This window comes from Tinamus guttatus, unplaced genomic scaffold (genome assembly GCF_059628265.1).
Source record: "Tinamus guttatus ecotype Peru unplaced genomic scaffold, ASM5962826v1 Tinamus_guttatus_pri_ptg000093l, whole genome shotgun sequence".
Taxonomy (NCBI): domain Eukaryota; kingdom Metazoa; phylum Chordata; class Aves; order Tinamiformes; family Tinamidae; genus Tinamus; species Tinamus guttatus.
The window spans coordinates 1132316-1148009 of NW_028288627.1; the positions used below are offsets into that span (position 1 = coordinate 1132316).

Here is a 15694-nt window from a genome sequence, read left to right on the forward strand (position 1 = left end):
TCCCACCTCCTCCTCCTTCAGCCCTCAATAAAGGGGTGCTCAGCTGAGCAGGTGCTGCCTGTGCCTTCCTGTCCCGTGCACGCACCAGTGCAGGGCCATGTGCTCCGCTCCCACCCAGGGAGCTGCTCGGAGGTTGCTGCAACCCTGCGGGTGCTGGGGGCTGGGGGGTGAGCTGGGGCTAGCTTGCACGGAGGCCCTAAGGACAGGGGACAGGTAAGGGACAGGGTGGCCTGGGCCACTCGCAGAGCCAGAGAGAAGCCACTAGATGGAGGTGTTGGAGTTGCTTGGTTAGGCTCATGCCACATCCCACCTCCCCTCCTTGCGCCTTCCCGGCCACCCCCTCCTTGGGGACACTGGCAAAGCCAAGGCCACCGCTGCCATGGGGAGATGCCACCGTGGGGAGGGAGCAGGCTACTAGCTCCATGAGGACAAGGCCTAGCCATGTCCCAGCATCCTGACGTGTGCAAGGGGCACATCTCCATGAGGGCCACCCTTTGGGACCGGCCATGCCAGGGCTCTCCGCGGGGAAAGCCAGGGATTTGCGGGGCCCCAGTTCCTCGTTTCCTTCCCAGTCCTGCTCGCGAGGGTGAATGCCGTGACCCCGCTCCAAGAAAGGTCCCTATTTTTAGCAAGGGAATGAAGAGCTTCCTCATTCCTGCCCAAAATAGGTCCCTGTGGAGTTAAGCCGGGAGGGTCTTTTGGCTGAGGGTCAGCACTGCAGTTGCAGCGGGTCATGGATGACTGCGCTGCCTGGCCGAGGGGTGGCAGCTGGGCTGAGCTGTCCCCTGCTTTTGTGGACAGACAGACGGCTGCAGGAGCTTGGCCACCCTCCTCCAAGGTGAACAAGTGCCCCTGGCCCTGCTGCCTGCCCTGGGCAGCAGCTTGTGGCTCTGCACCCCTGCCTGGGGCCAGGACCTCCCGAAATGGTCGCCTAGCTGCAGAGGATGAGGGGGACCCCCGAGGTCACCCAGGATTCGGTGAGGACTCACTGCTGTGGAGTGTCGCACAGCAGCCCTGCGGCCTCCCCATCCCGGCGGCATCGGTGGCAGGATTAGCTTACAGCGGAAGCATCTGTTTAGGTTGGAGCCGGCCTTTTCTGTAAGCAGAGCCGCCCAGGGGCAAGCGCAGCGGCGCAGATGGGAGGCAGGCGCGGTTTATTCTGCAAGGAAGAAAACAACATTTCGGGAGGGAAGCCAGCGAGGTGTGGGGCGGGGCCAGGCGCACCCCCATGCAGGCAGCATGCAGAGATAATGAGGGAGCCAGGCCGGTGCCGGGAGCAGCCCAAAGGCCCCCGCGGCTCATCGGCCGATGGCAGCCTGCTCCTTGCCCTGGTGGCGTTAGCTGCTCGCCCTGCTGCGCCCAGCCGCAGCCTGCCGTGCGTCTGCAGTGACCGTCTGTCCCGCCAGCTCCCCACTGACAGGCGGGCCATGGCCATTGTCCCTGCACGGCAGCTCATTACATCGGGCTGACAAAGACATCCCGGCTGCTTCCCCAGCCATGGGGGGCTCCGGCTGCAGCAGCCTCCAGTCAGCGCCAGCCCCATGCTCCTGAAATGGAGCAGCCAAGCAGCAGCCGCTCCTTCCTCCTGGCAGAAGGACTGCAGCAGGGCAAGAGCACTAGCATCGTGCGTGGCTGAGACCGGCCTACTCAGTTCACGTGTCCCAGGGCAGCTTCGCAGCTTCTACTGCCTGGAGCAGAGGGGCAGGAGGTGCCTGCCACCATGGGGCAAGTACCTGCCAGGATGACCCTGCTTTCTCTGCACGGACAGTGCCAGGCAGTGCATCCTCTGCAGATGTCTGCACCTTTCCAACTTCCCAGCAGTCCCTCCTCTTCTTGCTGTGGTTTTCAGTCAGGACATGAGAGGATCCTAATAAAATTACCCGGTTACCCAACATGACTCGGCAAAGAGGTGATTTGGGGGAAGGATGGGGGAGGGCTCCTGGCCGTCTGGGTTGAGAAGCATTTTCCAAGTGATTTGCAACGATGCTGGCGAAGGCAAGGGTGCTTAATAGCATACAGCAACCTGCCAAGATTTCAAATAACAGCCAGGGGATAATTCATCCTGCAGCAAATGCAGCTGCTCACCTGGAGCGCAGCACAGCTGAGCCCTGTAATGCCTGCTGCTCCACCCCTCCTAGTACTTCAAATGCTGCCAATACCTTCTGTTACAAGCAGCAGGGCATCAAGATGCTGCAGGCATGTGGGAGATGGGATTATGCTTACCCGTATGTGTCCCTGCCAGCCTGGGAAATCTCAACTCTCCTGCTCTCAGCCCCAGGGATTGCCAGCTCTGGAAAGACTTAGCTCTTTGGTCTGTCGGAGAGAGGTACAGTCCCTGTGCAGGGGAAAGGCAACATGCACAAACTCCTCTGTGAAGCAGCCGGTGCTTCCCAGCTCCTTGCAAAACAGCTTGATGTGGCAGAAGGCAGGAGTGGAGCCTGGGACCCGTGGGCAGTGAGAGCTGCTGCAGCTGCTCTGCCCGCTCCTGGGCACAGAGATGGCTGCAGCACCAGCCCTATCTCAGTGCAAGGTGCTGAGCAGAAAAAGGAGCCTGTATCCTTACAACTAGGGGAGCTGCTCCACAACCTTTAGTGAGCAGGACTAGGGAGTACAGGCAGGGAGGTTGTGCTGTGCATACGAAAGTGGGCAGATGACTGCACCTGGGGGAAAACAGGAGCGGGGCAAAGTGCTCCTTATCAACAAATGACAGACCAGAGAGGGGGAACATATCAAGAAGCAATATATCTTAGGCAGGCTGAGAAGTCTGTAACTTCTGAGTACCTTAGCCAATGGGGAAAAGGAGAGGGCCTATGTCGGTCAGAAAATTAGGATAAAAGGAGGCTGCGCCCTTCTGTAATTTGAGATCCCCCAGGGGTATGCCCTGGTGGACTCTCCCTTTATTTGAATACAATTTTAGGACTCCTCTGTATCCATTTAGGACATTCAGGATTTGACAGTGGGATTTGCTGTGCAGTGCAGATAGCGGCGTGGTGAGCTACGCTCCCTGTCCCCTGGCATGGCACATTCCCAACCACCTCCTCCTACTGCAGGATGGCAGGACAAGGGCCAGGGCCTCAGGAGCCCCCCGACCCTGGCTGCAGACAGCGGCTGCACTCACTCATTCCACCCCTGCCAGGTGGCAAGTCCTCTCCTGCGTAGCAACCTGGCTCTGGGCTTCCTCACCACTGCGCACAGCAGTGCTTTTTGGGGACAGGGGCAGCACGGGCATGTACCCATGAGTTTGCAGGTTTTGTTGATCTTCCAGCTGCAACCGCTTGTGAGGAAGCAATTGGTTTCGTCTGCAGCAGAGCCACTTGGAGCACAGGGATGAGCAGAGGTGAAACCCCACAGCACCAGAGAAAACACTTGGGGCAAGAACGAGGCAGCAGGCAGTTCGTGGGAAAGGAGACTTTAATCTGCCCAGTGTCTAGTCCATAGTGCAAAGAGTTAACCTTAAGGCAAAGCTTTCTCTCTCTGTTTATTAACAGCAAACGGAAAAGCGTGACTGCTACAATAGAAACAGGGCTTGAGGGGGGAAACTGCAGTCCTGCAAAGGTGTCCTTCCCTTCCCCAAAACGTACATGGGGACCCCTCTGTGTCAGCATCCTCAAGCTGCCCCCCCAACCAAAGGCTTCTGCCTGCAGCCGGGAGCATGGCCAGCACTTCTAGGTGTCCCCAAACGCACCCAGCAGGTAGGGCTCGGCTGCCCGGCTCCTCTTGAGGTAGGATCCCCGCACTAGCTGGGACAGGCTGGGTCAGGATCCCCAAAGAAGGCGGCCATGGGGTTGTGCTCGCTCCTGTGGGGGCTCGGCCACCCCAGCCACAGGAGGAGTTGCTGGGGCCGAGATCATATCTTGTCTTTGTCACAGGTCACGCCTGCAGTGAGGAGGCATCCCCCACCCTGGCCTGGCCATGTTGCTGCCTTCTCTTGAACTTGGACCACTTCTCAGTTAACAGGAGCAGTGAGGAAACCACACCAGCCGCCTGCAGGCTCTTGGCTTGTGCTCTAGAGTGGAGGCTCTTTCCAATTTTAGTGCTCCAGCTGAAATTGGCTCTGGCTGAGCCCAGGCAAGCAGCTGGGAAAGGGAAAGCTTTTTAGTGCAGGGCCCCCTTGGAGCCCAGTAATTTCTTGGAATGGTGCTGGTAGACTGAGCTGGGATGAGCCACCTCAGCTCATTCCAGCCAGTAGTGGATGGCATGGTTTGATTTCTGGGGACGTTTTTAAGTAAAATTAGTTGCTTTTCACATTTCAGACAGGCAGCAAGATAGAACAGCAGTAGAACTTTGCTCTAATCAAGTACAGCTGTGGTCCTGGTACCGCTGCAGATCCACAGCACGGACGTGCAGCACTTGTACTGGCAGCTGGAATGTTTCAGTGTTCCCAGGAGGATTGGGGTGACCCTCTCCTCCCAGGCAGTCGCTCGCTCTAGCCAGCCCTGCCTGGGGCACAGCAAGCTTTGTCAGCCCAAGCCCGGGGAGTGGGCTATATAAAATGCATATTATCTAGGGAGGATTCTCCAGCGTTAGCTCAGATGTGCACTGCTTCTGCTGAGGTGAGGCAGGGCTGTGCCAACAGCTCTGCAGAAGGACTAACCCCCAGCCCCACAGGTGAATAACCTGGTATGTGCTTCTTGTTCTAGCATAGGTGACGCACAGCAGTAGCTGCGAAACCGAGCTCTGCAGGGAGCCTGCCTTCTCCGAGGCTCCTCACTCTCCCAACATGGGAAAGATCAAAAGCCAAAGCCATAGCGGCCAGGGCAGTGAAGTATGGCTGTGGCACTAGAAATCCTGCTGTTTTCAAGTTGGGAGCCAAACTCGGGGCTTTGGTAGTGAAGCCTAAAAACTAGGGTGGGCTTATGGCTTGCTTAAGGGCCTCCCAAAAGGGGCACATTTCTCCGTTCCGTGGCAGTTGGCTTAGTGGGAAGGGCAGTTTGAATGGAGTCTGCCAAACAGTTTTGAGGCAGCTCCTGGCCAAACCTTGATAGCAAAACCTGCCTTTGCCTTCTGATTCCCAGAAGGGCACAACTTCTAATCTTTCCATTAGTTTTGGCTAGGAGGAACCAGAGCATCTTTCTGATATGGTATCAGCTTTTGATATCAAGCTGCTGTAAGCTCAAGGCAATAAGCCATGGAACAGCAAATGTCAACAGAAAAAGGTAGCTCTTTTGGCCTGCTGCAGAGATCAGCCATTGTGCTTGTTAGCGACAGCCATAGGCTAGTTACATTACAAGTGTGGTTAACAGATACTCCAACAGCCTCTTCCCCTCCCAGCACCATTCTTAGCTCTTTGGAAAACTCGAGGCAGTGCTGGGAAGAGCGATACTGCTTCCGGACAACAGGCAGCAACAGGGATGGTCCTTGACCTTGTCGAAAAAACACCCAAGGTACTTGCTCCTGGGTTCACAAGTACACGTTGAGCGTCTGCAGGATCATCTGGCGACACAGAGGGCAGTTGCGCTGGTAGATGGCCTGCTGCAGCAAGACTTCCGTGCACTCCTGGCACAGGCACAGGTGCCTGCAGGGCAGCAGCAGGACTGTCTTGGTTTGGTCTTGACAGATGACACATTTCTTCCGTTCTTCTTGTTCCTTCAGAAGCATCCAGGGATCATTGTCCGGAGCAGCGTCACCATCCCCAGCCGCTGCATTCAGCTGCTCTCTCCTCGGAGGTTGCGCCCAGGAGGTGCCCGGTTCTTCCCTGGCTGGCTGGACACGCTGCCCTGTAACAGCGCCTCGATTCAGAGCTGGACGCGCGTGCGGTACCTGCTCCACGTCCCCCTGCTCTGCCGGTGCCAGCGCGGCCCTGCCCGGAGCCGCCGGTCTCGGGACGGGCACGGCTGCCTCTCGCTGGCTGCTCTCCCGGTTCATCGTTCTGCCTCCTCTGCTCCAGTTGGACACCTGGAGACTCCAGTCCACCAGCCTGCGCCAGGCCTGGGAGGTCATGACCATGCCCAGCGTGAGGACCGCCACCTGGTAGAGCCGCCACGCATCCCTCTGCAGGCGGTGGTAGGGAGGCAGCGTGTTCAGGTACCCGAGCACATGGCTGGCCAGCGTCCACACCAGCCCGGGGTTGAACACAAAAGTGCTGACCACAATAATAAGGATGAGCAAGAGCAAGCCATAGATATTCACAAAGAAGACGTTGATCAAGAGCTCGGTGACAGAGGCCAGGATCTCGAAGGCCAGCTGGCAGGGCGACCACAGCAGAATGGACACAGCGATGGCGCTGCTGGAGATATGTGCCAGGAAAGCGGCCAGCAGGTCCGTGACCCTCAGGAAGGGGCTGACGATCGAATCCCACAGGGCCACCAGCAGGGTGAAGAGGTTCTGCATGCCAATGAGGCACATGTTGATGACGCTGTTGACCAAGTAGGCCAGCAGGCTCATGCAGATGGCCAGCCCTTCGCACACCTGCCTCACCAGGCTCTGCCCGGAGCCGAGCAGGTTGCAGAGCCCGCGGTGCAGCAACTCCTTGCTCCGCAGCGCCAGGTGGGAGAGGAGGTGCCCCAGCACCTTGAGGCCCTCCAGGCTGGCGCAGCAGCCCCGCAGCAGCCCTGTGAGGCCGTGCAGGACGCCCAGCGCCAGGCCGCAGGCCGCCTCGGCCAGCGACGCCAGACCCAGGAGCAGCCCGTTCCAGCAGGCCAGCGCACCAGCCGCCGCCATGCTGGGCAGGCTGTAGAGCAGGGCGAGCAGCCAGAGCAGCGCCGACACCAGCGACGACACCAGGAAGAAGTTGACGTCCAGCATGAAGCCCAGGAGGTCCAGCGCGAGCCGCAGGCCGCGGAGCAGCAGGAACACCAGGTCCATGGCGGGGCTCGGGGGTCCCGGCTGCCGGGGAGGGGGTCGCGAGTAGCACAGGGGGGATCTGGGGCAGCGGAGCGCCGGGCTGCGCGGCAGGCGGCTCCGGCGGTCCCGGGGGATGGGGAAGGGCGTCGAGGGGGCGCGGGGCAGCGCTGGGGGACCCGGGGACACGCGAGATGGGGGAGCAAGGGGACCCGCGGGGCGGGAGGGGACCCGCGGGGGGAGCAAGGGGCCTGCGGGGCCGCGGGGCGGGGGGGACCCGGTCCCGGGGCCGCCCGGGGCCTCAGCCGCGACCCGCTCCGCGCCCCCTCCCACTGGGCGCCGCCATCTTCCCGCGGGCCGCGGCGCGCCGCCGGCCAATCAGCGGCGCCGGGCGCTTCTTCCCGCCTCCCATTGGGAGGTTCGGACGATGCGGGGGCGTGGCCGCGGCGGCGGCGGGTGAGATTTAAAGGGGCCGGCGCAGCGCTAGGCGCCACATGTGTGGTGAGTGTGCGGCGGTCTCAGCCCGGGCGCTGTGCGCGGGGATGTGGACCCTTGGCGTTGCGGCCATCTGGGACAGGGATTGGCCAGATGCAGCCCCTGTGTTCCCAGGTGTTTCCTGGCACCAGGAGCAGGTGCAGATCAGGATCGGGCCAGGGCGGCACCGCTCAGTACTGGGATATGACCTGACCCTAGGTGAAGGTAAGGGGCACTGTTTGCTCTGCAGCCCCCACTTCCCAACACAACATCCTCAAAAAGCTCATGCCCTTGTGGATGGTGCTGGGGCTGGCGCTGGGCTGTCCACACGTCTCTCCTCCCCTGTGCCCTGGGAAGCAGTCCAGCCCCGACACCCTGATGGTGATGACAAGCCCAGGCACATCCTGCCCTGGAGCTCAGGCTTTTTAAGGAAGGGGAGAGTGAGTGCAGAGGATGATCCATGGGAAAGATATCCACAGCCTTGGGAGCCAGTCACCAGGGAGCAAAGCGCCACACTGGCTGCAAGGGAGGAGCCCTGGGGGCTGGGCTGCAGGATCCCACCGTGCGTGTGGGTGCCCGCCTGCATGCGCGCCCATCTCCCTGCCTGCCGTCCGTCCGTCCTGCTGCTCCCCTCCAGCCCCTTCCCCTCTGCTCCCTCTCCGGCCCCGCGCGTGTGCCCGTACCCACGTGACAGGGTCCAGATGCTTTGAGCATTTATGGTAATGTTTGGATTTCTTATTACTAAAAAAAAAAATAAGGAAAGAAGGAGAGAAAAGGGCAGGGCATAGAGGTTGTGTTTGCTCCATTCATTCTTTCCCCACGGCCACAGGGAGGGGCTGCACAGGCGCCTGCATCCCCCCTCCCAGCGCCCCTGCGGTGCTGCCATCATCTTCCCGGTGCTGTGGAGCTGGTTCCCTGCAGCCTCCCTGTGCGCAGAGGCAGAAACAGGGAGCGCACATTGCACCTCTGTGGCAGGACTTCTCCTTTGCTCTCCGCTTGCCCCAGTCTCTCCCTGGAGCAGGGTCTGGTTCGGCTGCAGACCTGTGCTCTCCTTGCAGGGTCAGTGCAGTGTTCCCCGGGGCCGGGGCAGTGTCCTTGCAAGGTGAATGCAGTGTCCGGCCGCAGTGGCACAGTGTGAGCACTGTGGTCTCTTATTGCCCTGCAGACTCTTGGCTTTTCTGCGACTCTGATGAAGTCCAGGACACTGAGGACTGTCTCAGCTCATCTGGGCTTGCACTGGGCCTTGCAGAGAGCAGACCTGCTGGAGAGAGCCCAGGGCTCGGTGCTGCCGAAGCACCTTCGAGGCAGGGGTTACGGGGAGGGAAAAGCCTCCGCCAGGGCCCTACAGGGCAGAGGTCCCTGCCTGGGTGACACAGGCGCCTGCGGTGGCGAGGAGGGTCCCGGGCAGCTGTCTCCGAGCTTGCTGGAGCTCCAGGCATGGGGCCGTCGCGCTCCCAGCTGTGCCAGGGGCAGCTGCGTTGGCCGGGCCGGGCAGTGCCCTGCAGGCTTATTTGGGGCCCTGGTGCTAATAGCATAGGGACCGCAGCCATGCTGGGGACACGCTGGCCCTAGGCGAACCGGCATTCTCCTCCCATTCCCCCTGGGCCCAGCTTTCCATGTTGGCACGTCCTGTCCTGGCGCTACCCTTGTGGCAGGAAGGGCGTTTCTGGGCTGTGGGTCTTACTGGCCCTGCGCCATCGCTCCCAGCCCACTCGCTGCCAACGGCGGCAGCCAGCACCATCCCCGCCAATGCCCCTCACGTGCCCACGGCGGGTTCTGCATGCAGTGCAGCCACCCTGGCGCCATGAGGGAAGCCGGTCAGCACCGTCCTCCTGAGGTTTGCTGTCAAGGTCCCCGCAAAACACCTCGCTGATGGCCGGGCAGATGCCTCAGCACGAACGCGGATGTAGGCAGCCCCTGCACTTTGGGGCCAGGCATGAACAATAGGTCATTCTGGCATATCCGCTCCAGGAAAATCCCCATCCCCACTCACCTGGCCCAGCTCCAAGGCAGCAAGGTTCTTCCTCTGGCCTTCAGTGTGTTCCGAAGATGCAGGTGATCACGCTCACTCACTCGCATGCTCCCGCTCGTGCCCTGCCCCGCGTCCCGTGGCCGAGCACTGCCCGTGGGCCTCTCCTGGAGGCAGAGCCTGCAGGATATCTCAGGAGCAGGAAGACAGCTTGGTCACCTCCAGGAAGCCATCCCTTTCTTGCCCTCCTTGCCTGTGAGCTTGTGGCAAAGCCCAAGCCCGAGCTGCCCACCTTGATGTGGGAGGGATGCGGGGCTCCTGGCGCAAGGAGCTGGGATGCGTGTCTCCTCCTGGAGTCCAGCCAGACGGCCCTGGGAAATGCAAGTCCTCTTCCATGGGAAAGTCCTGCACAGAGAAATCCCTGCTCGGCCTGGCCGGCCCCTCCGCTCCCCAGGGCTCTGCTAGGCTGGCGTGTCACCCTGCCTGGGGCTCATTTCTCCCTGCGCTTCCTTGCAGTTTCCCTTGGTGAGCTGTCCTGGGGGCCACTGGCATGCAAGCAACCGTGGCGAGCACTCTCAGCCCCCACTGAGGGTTTTCGCCCCGCTTCTCACAGCGCAGCAAGCTGGGGAAGCCAGATGACATGAAGCATAGGATAGAGACAGACAGGGGAGAGGCAAAACCCTCAGTCCCTCTAGGATGGGCAGCCCTGTGGCATGGGGAAGAGAGGACAGCAGCAGTGAGCGGGGATCCCTATCTTGGGGCACAGGCAACGGGATATTCATCTCGCTGCCAGAGCTGGCCCGTGCCGTGTCCAACTGGGAGCTGGGGGATTAGCAGCACAGGGCTACGAATCAGCCCTCCTGCCTCCCTGGCCTCAGCTCTGGGATTGCGCACGGGTGCCGGGGCTGCTGGAGGCAGCTGCCGCTCCCGGGCATCCCGCTGCTGGACCTCCTGCCGGCCGGGCACATAATCCGCCCTATTGTGCCGGCGAGTGCCCGGTCCCGGCCCATCTGGCAGCAGGACAATGGAGCCTTTTTCCGGACGGCGTGAGGCGGGAGATGAACTCACAAGTCTTCCGAAGGAAAAAGACGGGCTATAAATAGCTGTCCCTGGGCTCCTGGCTTCCCCCGCCGCTCTGTCGGCCCCCTTGTCCTTCACCACTGCTGGTCCCACGGCCTCACGCCCAAAGAACAGGGGATTAGGGGCTGGGAGTGGAGGCAGTGGAGCCGCAGCTCATCCGTGCCTGGCCTGGCCGGTATGTAAGTGTGTGCAAGCGAGTGTGCAGTACGTGGCCATTCACACGCTGCCGCAGGGCTGCACCTGCTCTGAGGCGTGGGGAGGCCATGATCTGGGGACACCGAGGGACACGGACAGCCCTGGGCAGGGGGGCTCCTTCCCCCATGCCTTGGCCGTGTCCATCCTCTGGCTAAGGTTTCCCCCAGGAATGCTCCTACAGCTGTCCTTGTCCATCCATCCTGAGCATAGCGAGGGCCAGGGAAGGCGGCCCAGGCTCCCGCTCCATCCTTAGGCAGCTTGCGGCAGAACCTGGCCCAAATCCTGACACTTGCAGGGTGCCTACCAGCCCTTGGGTGCAGCTGGAGATCCAGGACTTCCTTTTTCTGCCCGCTGCGCTCATCTGTAGGGTGGATGCTGGGGGTGGCATTTTGCATGGCACCAGGCTGAGTAACCCACGTGGTCTCCCTGTCGACAACTTCAACTCTCTTTTGGGACTTTTTCACCAGTCTGCATCTGCTGAGCCCCGCCAGCAGCTGCCCTGGCAGATCGCGCTTGTACAGCACAGAAATCCAGATGTTACCTTCCTTCCCCTCTTCCGCTCACGTCCTTCCTTCCTCCGCCAGCCCAGCCCCTCGCCTGCGGCTCCGCTCCCAAACAAAGGCCCCCGTAGCCATGGTTAATAATCCCCAAATAAAGGCCGTGCAGGAGATGAAGGGGAGGAGAGGGGAGATGCTGGCTGAGAAGGGAGGATGCAATAAGGTGTTTTCCTGAGCACTGGGACAGGGGGATTGAGCGCAGCTCCCAGGGGCATGTGGGGACAGGGTGCCTGGGTGTCCCGTCCCTGGCTTCCGTGGTTTTGCCTGCAGGGAAGGTGAAGTTGGAGGTCTGACAGTGCAGGCAGGTCCCTGTACTTACCCCTGTATTCGTGGGAGCTCTGAAGTAGGTAAAAGGCTCTCCTAGGGGCCCCAGGGAAGCTGCCGCAAGGGTCATTCCCCACTGCAGGGGGTCTTAGCTCTGCTATGCCCCAACTGTGGGGAAGCAGGGCGGCTGCCTGGGATCCCTATACTGGAGAATGGGGCCCCTCGAGTCTCGGACGGTGCTGCGTGAAGAGGTGCAGGCCCAGGCAGCCGGCTGCTTCCGCCCAGCACATCTGCCTTTTATCCACTCACCAGCCGTGCCAACAGCTCATCGCTCACCGTCAGGATCCAGAGCCAGGGGTGGCCCCTCGAATGCTTCCTTTGGGGGGCTGCGGCACAACTGTGGGGGGACTGGTGGGCTGCCGCAGGCTCCCTGGCCCCGTATGGTCCCCGGGGCCTCTCCTGGTGCTCCCAGTGTTTTGGAGCGGGGCCCATGTTTGTCAGCCAGGAGCCTTGCAGCTCGGCTGGGAAGGAGGTGCTAGAACAGGTAGGCTCAGAGGCTTAGGCCGGGTGGAGGGAGCAGAGCCAGGGATCCTGCTCCAGCACCCCAGGAGGCAGAACGGAGCCTCTGGATACCCTGGATCTATGAGCTGCTGTCGGCTCTCAGGCACACCATTTATTTGCACAGGTGCCTCCCTTCCATGGCCAGCAGCAGCCCCGCGCACCCAGCTGTGTCCTGCCAGCTCTGCCCCTGGAGCGCAGCCATGCTGAGCTCCTGCAAGTCACCCTGGCTATATTCAAGGCACCACAAGACCAGAGCTGAATCCAAAGTGTGGTTCTTTCCCTAGCCAAGGCCAAATCCATTAAGCAAGCGTCAAAATAAGAAGGTGTGAGATAAGGCGATGGGGAGGAAAGACCTCGGTGTTTGTGCTGACTGTGCCCTGCGGTGTGACCGTGTGCCCACAGGCTGCCACACACAGCGAGGCTGGGCAATTTCATGCCATCTGTGAGGGCTCGCAGGTCTGCCTTTGAAAGCCTGCCCGATTCTCCCACTTTGGTAGGGAGGGAAAAACAAGATTTTCTGCAAATTACAAAAACACTGTGAGAAGCAGCAGCCCTGCAAACCAGAGGCATGGCTGTTTCAGCAACAGCAGGAGCCTCTTTGAGGTGGCACGCTCCCCGCTGCAGCGGTTTACCAGGCCATTTTCTCCAGGGAACAGCTTTGCCCTTTCCAACTGCTGGGAATTTTCTGCACAAGTTTTATTATTAACATTTTGCTTTATTTTTAACACAGAGTAGAGGCTAGCACCGGAACGAAATGCCCCAGCAGTCCGGTCATCTGGGTCCTTCTCTTGTTTGTTTTCTTTGGTGGATACTTCTTGTGGGACAGTGGGAAGCCCTGGCTCCTCTTCCCGGGTGGGGTGGGATTTGGGGCAGGTTAGAAGACAGTTTCTGATGAAAAACAGAGCATCGCTTTCCCTTCTTCTCAGAAAGCAGGTGCTGAGCCCTGGTCCTGCATCCCCTCGCCTCATTCTGCCGTGGACAGAGCAGGAGCTGCAGCATCTGCTGGCGACAAGGAGCCCCAAGGGTTGCGGGGATCCACGCTCAAGGGGTCCTCTTTCCAGAGTCCAGGGTAGCTGCACTGAACTCGAGAGAGCATCATTTGTCAGGTATAATCATCTATTAGTTTAACAGACACTGGATAAGATGAAGCAACAAACATCAGGCAATCTGCAAATTCTGCAAATAACAAAGCTAAAAAGGTACAGTGAAGAGCTAAAAATAAAACACACATAGCAGATCTCTATCACTGCACAGCACAAAGCCCATGCTTGCCTTTTCTTTGCCTGACAGGCCACCTCTCTAATATAATTTTTCTTGTCTGGTTCTCACCACGCTCGAGCTGTGCCAGGATGATTCAGGTTCTTCCTGGCAGCGGCATCAGGGACGTCCCTGCAGCTGTGTGAGTTGTGGGGTCCGCAGAGCAGCTGATGGGGAGCCTGAGTCCACCCTAGAGGTATGTGGCTTGCTTGCTTTTATCATTCTCCCGGAGGAATGCGGCTTGCTTGCTTTCATCACTCCCAGGCTTGGTTCGTTATCTGGTCGATAAACGCCAGACCACGATTACACAACAGGATTGGTGGCCTCAGCCGATAACAAGATGGACAACAGCGTGCTCTGCACTTAGCAGTGCCGATGTTCAGCAGATAACCCAGTCCAAGGCTCCACAGCACCTGGATGCTCACAGTGTGTGTCTGCCACTTCTCCTTGCTGACTAGGCTGGCCCAGCTCTCACTCGAGGGCTGCAGCAATGCCAAGTGTGGTGATGCTGGTGGTGATGGCACCTGGGCTTCCTATACCGAGAGGCGGCCCCTGTCCTAGGGGCTGCACCATCCTGAGTCCCACCTTGCCACCTTGGCCTGTGTGACTGCCCTGCAAAGCAAGGGCTGCCAACAGGAGAGTGCGAGTGTGTGCCCGAGCACTGTGACGCCTTCACACCTCTCCATGGGCACTTGCTCCACCGGCAATAGCTGCATGAGCATCCTTGGCTGAAGCTGGCGTAGGGCTGAGAGCTGCTCGGGAGCAGCCTGTGAGCGAGAGCTGAGCTCCCTTGCACTTGTCCTCCACTCTGCACAGTCATGCAAGGGCCAGGGCTCTTATCATTACCCAGCATTGCCAATTTAAGCAAGTAGTCTTGCAGGGAAAAAATTTAATCATTTCCGATGAATCATTATGTGCATTTGTCCAGGAAAGTGTGTGCGCGGGGGGGGGAGTGCGGCAGACGGGAGGAGGCCAGGGCCTTTGCGTGGCACTGGGGTAGGGCTGGGGCAGGTGGGAGCTGCACGGCGGCACGAGTGCAGGAGCAGACAGCAGTGCGGAGAGGTACGTGATGATACCTGTGGTTTTCAGCTCTGCTTTTGGGCTAGCAGCCAAGGACCGTCCTGCTGAGCCCTCTCCAAGCAGTGCTCCTCTTAGGCCAGTGCCAGCTAACTGCTTAGCCTTCCCTCTCCACCATTGCACCATGGATCAGCAGTGCTTGCTTTCTGTCATGGGAAACTGAGGCACATGGGGCGCAGCCCTGCAGCAAGGACAGGACCTGGGAGAGGTGCCAGGCCCCTCACCTGCCTGGATCACCCCCCAGCCACTGGGTCCCAGGGGAAAATGTGTCCCAGCCCCACAATGGCTGCAGCAGCCGGGGCGATGCAGCTCGCACTGCCCCAGACCAGAAGCACAGTTTGCACTGCAGGAAAAGCAAACAGAGCAGGGAAGAGGATAAGCAAAGGTTCAGAGCCCCCGGTCTGACAGCTGGAGGAGAGACCTCTGTGGCTGCTTCCAGGGGAGGATGGGTTAGCCCAGGGCCTGTCCTCTTGTCGGATTAACATAGGCAAGGAAGCTGCAGAGGTCCTGAGTCAGTGAGAGGAGGCCAGGAGACAGAAAAGGACTTGAAAGGAGGGAAAAGCCTCAGTACTTGTCTCCCTGACATGGGGTGACCCAGCTCCTGCAGCTCTGATTGCCAAAGCGGGGAAACTGAGCCTGGGAGCCAAGTAGTGGTGAACAGGGGACAAGAGGGGGCTGACAGGGGTGTCCTGCATCAATGGCCATAGGACACTTGGCAGGGCTGCTAATGCGAGCCCCTGGTTCGGTTTCCTGGTGCTCCCTCAGGCACACACCTTGTCGGCGGCGGCACTGCGCCTGCCTGGGCCCCCGAGGCGGGAGGCCGGGCTGTGTTTGGTCAGGGCAATTACGGCAGGATAATAGCAGCCTTGTGCAGCTGTGAGAGTCCCCCTGCTCCCATCCCCGCCCCCGGCTCGGAGTCCTTCCCCCTGCCCGGCCTGTGCAGCTAACAGCTTTTCCATGGCCTCCCCGTTCAACAGCTGCGCGGGGGCTCTGCGCTTCGGCTCGCTGCGCACCGCAGCATGGGGCTGGCGAGGGGCTGTGTGCCGGGGCTGGACCATAGCTTTGCTAGAGCAACCAGCCCCTGGAAATGGGCCTCCAAGGAGCTGTCAACCTTTTCTGGCATTCCCAGTGCCCCATGGACACTGGCCCCATGTCCCTGGCCTCTCCCCCAGGGCTATCAGTAATTCCCTGCTCCAGTGCCTCGCTGTCTGCTGCAATTAACCTTTGCTCCAGTGCCTCGCTGTCTGCTGCAATTAACCTTTGCAGTCCAGACTGGCAGGAGCTGGCAGACGGCATGTCTCCGAGCAAGGATGAAACGAAACCCCAATAATGGAGATAGAAATGACGGGAAAATGGCCCACGATCAGCCCCTGGAGGGCCGCTCGCTGTCTGGAACAGCCCGAGGCGCCGGTTGAAACCTTGCACCTGTCCGAGAGATGCTGTGACCATCTCTGCCGACACGCGCTGTGCCCCAGGCCGC

General features: G+C 60.1%; 1 protein-coding gene across 1 annotated transcript; it reads right to left on the bottom strand.

Annotated features, from left to right (window-relative positions):
* Window positions 1-5006: 5006 nt before the first annotated feature.
* Window positions 5007-6831, bottom strand: RNF26 (ring finger protein 26). The gene has a single exon (XM_010219454.2). The coding sequence runs from the start codon at window positions 6802-6804 to the stop codon at window positions 5401-5403; it is 1404 nt and encodes a 467-aa protein (XP_010217756.2). The 5' UTR covers window positions 6805-6831; the 3' UTR covers window positions 5007-5400.
* Between the last annotated feature and the right edge of the window lie 8863 nt (window positions 6832-15694).